Consider the following 6454-nt stretch of genomic DNA (forward strand, 5'->3'; position numbering starts at 1 on the left):
AATGATTTTATATAATGACACTGTTTAATAAGTATTTAAAATATAACATATAAAAAGAAAAATGGTTGGTCATGCGCTTAGTGGTAGAATCGATGGACAGTGTTATAGACACATTATATTGATTCACATGCAAACGTTCCTTTGATTAGCATGTTATCGCCATTCATTATGCCTTAAAAGTAGGACTTAAAAAATGCTTAGCCTCTTTTGGAAGTTTCAAACCACACTCCGTATATCAAATTTATGCTTCATTCAACTATAACTTCCTTTTTTTCTTTTGTGTTAGAAACCTACTTTAAACCTTATTTAATTTCCATAAAAAGTTAGTAGAATTCATTGTTAGGGCATCATATTTCTTCTGCATGAAACCATTACATCTCTTTAATTATCATCAATAGTCTCTGCTAAAAAAGGGAAAGTTGATGAAAAGTAAAGGTTATAAATTCTTATATTTGATATATATATATATATATAGATATATATATATATATATATATATATACTTAACTTAATATTACAAATCTTACATGATATATTATTTATTTTAGAACATGAAATTTTATTATGATTAGAATATATATACCGATAGAATAAGTTTGCGTGGGAAGAAAATGGTGGAAGTGAAGCTTGTAGGGTTGAGCTTGTTGTGGTTGTGGTCATGGTGGAGCTTAGAGGGCGTAGAAGGAGACCCTCAACTCTTTCTACTGAAATGGGATTGCAGCGGATTCATTGCACCCAACTTATCCAACTTCAACAAAAACCTTAACGCAAGTTTTGCAGATCTGCGAGATCAGCTCAGCAACCAAAGGAAGCACTTTGCCACTGCACAAGCAACCGCCGGAACAGATCCTGTCTATGCTATGTTTCAGTGCAGAAACTACCTCTCCGACACTGACTGCGCCGCCTGCTTATCTGCCGCCGTCACCAAAATTCGCAACTGCTCCGCCGGAGCCAACGGTGCCCGTGTCGTTTATGACGGTTGCTTCCTCAGGTAGGTTTTTTTCTAGTGTCGGAATTTTAAATATTTTTGTTTCTCTTTTACTGTGATTTAAAGTTAAACATAATACTAATTATTCTTGTATTATTAACATTTTTATCTTTCACTTAATCTTTAATTATATTTATATTGATATGAAAATGAAAAAAAAAGTTATTATACTTACTTATTTATCTAAAATAACCTTAAAAATAGACTGTAATTTACCTTTTGTTCCCTAAGGGAAAAAGATAATTTTACCTAATAGAGTGAAAAAATGAGTAACACTTTAACTACGAAACTGGTCTTATGAAATGTAGAACTGAGTTTCAACCATGTAAAAACTGTTTTGTCTCGTTTTTGCTTTCCTGTAATATTCATGTATTTGATTGAGTCTAATTATTATATGAAAAAAAATCATTCGACAATTTTATCTTTTAAATATTCATCAACCGATCGGATTAATTTAGATTAATTTTTATAATCAAATTAACAGCGGTTTTGAATTCGAGATTTTACTCTTCCTTTTTAATTTATTTTTTGGAAAAAATTAATAAATAATTAAAAATTAATAAATATAATTAAAAAATGTTAAAAATATTTCATCTATAAGTCGTTATATAACTAATAGTATATAATTATTTAACATGGACTATTGAAAATGAATCTCCAGAACTTAGTAATTGAAACACTGTTTTTAATTAAATAAGTTTTCCTTAAATAAATAAAAATGTCATGTGATAATATTATGCTGAAAAAAAAGTGATAATTTTACAAGTAAATAAGAAATAAAATCTAAATGAGTTATATAAAAAGGTTATAAATAAAAACATATGTATGTATAAATTCAATTTGATTGGTTTAATTTCTAGTCCAAAATTTGATGCAATCGAATCTAATATTCCGGTTTTTTTTATTTGGTAGATAGTTTATTTTAAAGAACAATGCGTAGGTCTGCAGTTCATGAGTTTATGAATTGGAAACAAAGTGATGAGTTTGATGTTTGATAGTTGAAATGTGTTTGACTGTTGAGGTACGAGAGCAACGACTTCTTCGACCAGATCTTTTCTCGCAGCAGCATACTGTGTGGAAATCAGACTGCAGACGGAAGCACTGATTTTGGCGCAGTTGGAGAACAAGTGCTGATAGATCTACGAATCGGAACACCCAAAATCAGAGGCTACTTTGCAGCCACCAAAACAAAAGTGGCTGGTGGTGCAATCTATGCCTTTGCACAATGTGCTGAAACTCTCTCACAAGACACTTGTTTGGATTGTTTGTCAGTTGAACAGAGCAGTATACAAGGTTGTCTTCCCAGTACTGAAGGTAGAGCATTCGACCCTGGCTGCTTTATGAGATACTCAGAGACACCCTTCTTTGCTGATAACCAAACCATTGACATCAGTCCCTTCTTAAAACAAGGTATAGCTCCATTTCATAGTTTTTAACAAGTTTTAACTCTGAAAAACATATTGCTAGTTATCTTGTATTCTTGGACTATATATCATTATGAATTGAGATCAGGTTCTTTTGTTTCTTAAAGGAGGAGGAGGAGGAGGTGGTTCAAGCAAGAAGTGGATTATTATTGGTGGTTGTGTTGGAGGTGCACTTCTTGTTGTGATCCTTATTTCATTATTTCCCTGGCATAAAAGATCGCAAAGTCCCAAGAGAGTTCCCACAAGTAAGACTATTTGGAAAGTTTTTAAGTTATGTATAAAGAAAAATCAAACTGATATTTTACTTGGCAGATAACGTTTTGGGAGCATCTGAGTTGAAAGGTGCAACCAAGTTCAAGTATAGTGAATTGAAAGCTGCAACAAGAAATTTTAGTGAGAAAAACATACTAGGAGAAGGAGGCTTTGGCGCTGTATACAAGGTAAACAAACATGAGTTGTTCAGAGCATTTCATTTGTCAATTGAGTTCTTATATAAGCCTAAAAAAAGCCAATAGTAACTTTAATTTACACATCTAACAATGTTTTGTTCTGATGCTATTGGGTAGGGGACAATGAAGAATGGAAAAGTTGTTGCAGTCAAAAAATTATTTTCAGGAAATTCCAGCGAGATAGATGACAATTTTGAAAGTGAAGTAACGCTTGTAAGTAATGTTCATCACAGAAATCTGGTTCGACTCCTTGGATGTTGCAGCAAAGGCCAAGAAAAAATCCTTGTTTATGAATACATGGCAAACAACAGTCTTGACAAATTCTTATTTGGTAACTATAACATGTCAATTACAACTATTCTGTGTTAAATTTTCCTTCTTTTTTCTCCTATAAAGTTTTTGAGCATATAAACTTGGAAGACAGGTAACAGAAAAGGTTCACTCAACTGGAAACAACGCTATGAAATAGTTTTGGGCACAGCAAGGGGATTGGCCTATCTACATGAGGAATTCTATGTGTCTATCATACATAGAGATATTAAGAGTGGCAATGTCCTCTTGGATGGACAGCTTCAACCCAAAATTTCTGATTTTGGTTTGGTGAAGCTCCTACCAGGGGACCAATCCCATCTCAGAACAAAAGTTGCAGGAACATTGTAAGTAAAAATCACATACCAATGACTTAGGTTGAAAGTTTTGAAGGTTAAAATGTGTGGAATAATCTGATAATTTGTTAATATTATCAGGGGATACACAGCACCGGAGTATGTACTCCATGGTCAGTTATCAAAAAAGGCTGATACATACAGCTATGGAATTGTAGTACTTGAAATCGTAAGTGGTCAAAGGTGTACTGATGTGAAGAGTGTTGATGGTAGCCATGAATACCTTCTTCGACGAGTAAGGAAATAGCATAAGTATTTACCAAAAAAGTGTTTGTTTTGATGCATATATGTCTATAAGTTGTTTTTTTTTACTACAACAGGCATGGGACTTGTATGAGAAAGGCATGGAGTTGGAGTTGGTGGACAAAAGCTTAGGCCCTAATAGCTATGATATAGAAGAATTGAAAAAAGTTATAGGCATTGCTTTGTTGTGCACTCAACCATCGGCTGGTATGAGACCAGCTATGTCTGAAGTAGTGGTGCTGCTCAGCAGCAATGACTTTCTTGAGGATATGAGACCTTCAATGCCTATCTTTATTGAATCGAATGGAAGACCCCCAAGAGATATCTCTGCCTCCACTGCTTCCTCTGTGTCTAATGCCAGTGCTTCCAATTCTATAGTACCTGCTAGATGAGATATCAAAGAAAATTATTTTCCTGTTTGCTTTCAAGTTGGGTACATTTATTTGTAAATCTAACTTCTTTTAAAGAATTCCTCCTAAGATTCACTAAAATTGCACATCATGATCTTATTTTTAACATTAAAGTATAATGACAGGACAACCTTTTACTACCGTGCAGTGTTTGATGGAAAATGTATATTTACTATTAGGGTAACACAGCAACACTAATAACAAAACTAATCATATTAATATTAATAGTGGTAATGGTGGTAGTGATAAGAATGATAGTGATAATGGCAGTTATAATAGTAGTAGTTTGGGTGGTAATAGTGGTAGTACTGGTGGTAACACTGATAGTGTAGCGGTTGTAGTAGTAGAAATAGTAGTAGTAGTAATAGTGGTGGTGATGATGATAATAGTGATAATGGTAGTGGTAGTAATAATAATGGTGATGATAAAAGTAGTAGTGGTAGTGGTGGTAATAGTGGTAGTGATGGTACTAACATGACTAGTTTAAGGGTAAAGTAGGTAAAATATTTGTTTTAGGTATAAGAAAAAAGGTTTTAGTTTGTTTTTACTATTAATATTATTCTATTAAATTAATTATAAAATTATGTTTAAGAAAAAAAATCTTCAAAACTTTTTTTACTACTAATATTTTGTTATTAAATTAATTATAAAATTATGCTTAAGGAAAAAAAGGCTTCAAATTTTGTTTACTATTACTATATTTCTGTTTGAGAATAAAATTTAATTACATTACACTACAAAAATCTGTATTTTTACTGGGGTTTTTTTAAATATTACCGGCGGTTTTAACCCCTGCAAATCATATTTCCCGCGGTTGGAAAAACCGGCGGGAAAACGTCCGTCGCCAAGCAAGTACCGGCGGTTCTGAAAAAACCGCCAGTATTAGCGGGGGTTTCCAGAAACCGCCGAAATTTTTCAGGGGTTTTGTAGAAACCGCCGGAATTTCCAGGGGTTTTGTAGAAACCGCCGGAATTTTCAGGGGTTTTGTAGAAACTGCCAGAATTTCCAGGGGTTTTGTAGAAACCGCCGGAATTAGTTGGGGCTTTATGAAAACCGCCGGGAATAGCAGGGGCTACTCAAAAACCGCCAGAACTAGCTGGGGTTATCTCAAAACCGCCCTTATTTTTAATGGTTTAGTTTTACCGGATTTTTAAAACCGCCGGGAATTTGTATAGTTCATTTTTTTATTGTAATAAAATTAGATTATAATAAAAATGATTTTATTGACAAAACAAACAATAAATTAATATGAACTAAAATTTAATAATATTGTATAAAATAAACTACATTGTTCAACCTAATATCATTCATACAACTAATTGTTCATACATAAAAATTAAAAAGAAAGAGGTTCATTACATATGTTCAATATAGATGTTCAATATAGATGTTCAATACTAAAAGTATGACTCATAAAAGTATTCAATAACACTATCTAATTCTTTTCTTCATTACATCCATTGTTTGGTCCACTCCCTTGATCAGATACCTACAATATAATATAATAGTTAGTCGATAATATATTTAATAAAAAAATCATACAAATAAATTTAACAATTATTACCGATGATCTTTGAAATACTGCAAATTGTGAAGGCAATGGACCTTGATGATTTTGCAACAAAAGCGTCATGATTGCCTTCATTTCATTGACTTGTGATGTCAATGAAGATACCTATAACAGAAAAATTTATTTAAAAAGTTAGAAATATGATACCTAACATGTTAATCTTAAAAGGAACAATTCATTATGAATTTTTAGATCATCAAAATAAATTAGAATATATACAAGAATACACTTACTAAAAAGAATGAAATTGATCTCCCAACATAAGTTACACCACTATCTCTACTGTGCTAAAAAAAATTCAAAAAATATGAAAAATTCTAACATATTAATCTTAAAAAGAACAAACCAAGTAAATATTTATTAAATATTCACTAATCTGACATTCTAATTTTATTCAGTAAGATCTGTCTGATGTTTTCCTTCACAAAGTGCTACTCATTTGCTATGTTTCAGTTCAGATTTTTAGATGGGCCTCTAAGTAATGTCCGATTTGAGTTCCTTCTTATATGATTTGAGGTCATTTTCTCAAGAGTTCTAGAATAATATACTATTTTTCAAATACAAGATAGTATTAGAAAATGTGTTAATTTTCTTTAAAACCTGGCTTTTGGTTTCTGTGATTATTTCCAACTCGTGAATGCAAAGTTTTGTAAGGTTCCTTGGGTAGACTATATTACTACAGCTGAAACTTTGACTGCTAGATCT

General features: G+C 32.2%; 1 protein-coding gene across 1 annotated transcript; it reads left to right on the forward strand.

Moving 5' to 3' along the window:
* The first annotated feature begins 551 nt into the window (after positions 1-551).
* LOC108342561 (cysteine-rich receptor-like protein kinase 2) lies at positions 552-4297 on the forward strand. The gene is made up of 8 exons (XM_017580352.2): positions 552-991; positions 2010-2398; positions 2520-2657; positions 2725-2852; positions 2979-3192; positions 3286-3517; positions 3608-3761; positions 3847-4297. Exons 1-8 carry the CDS (start codon positions 612-614, stop codon positions 4159-4161), a joined length of 1950 nt encoding a protein of 649 aa, XP_017435841.1. The 5' UTR covers positions 552-611; the 3' UTR covers positions 4162-4297.
* Positions 4298-6454: the final 2157 nt, after the last annotated feature.

This window comes from Vigna angularis, chromosome 6, assembly GCF_016808095.1.
Source record: "Vigna angularis cultivar LongXiaoDou No.4 chromosome 6, ASM1680809v1, whole genome shotgun sequence".
Lineage (NCBI taxonomy): Eukaryota > Viridiplantae > Streptophyta > Magnoliopsida > Fabales > Fabaceae > Vigna > Vigna angularis.

Excerpts from the sequence above, each read along its gene's own strand:
- LOC108342561 (XM_017580352.2), top strand. The coding sequence starts at position 612 with ATGGTGGAAGTGAAGCTTGTAGGGTTGAGCTTGTTGTGGTTGTGGTCA. Across the intron at positions 3,193-3,285 it reads TCTTGACAAATTCTTATTTG|GTAACAGAAAAGGTTCACTC; the intron begins GTAACTATAACA and ends CTTGGAAGACAG. Across the intron at positions 3,762-3,846 it reads ATGAATACCTTCTTCGACGA|GCATGGGACTTGTATGAGAA; the intron begins GTAAGGAAATAG and ends TTACTACAACAG.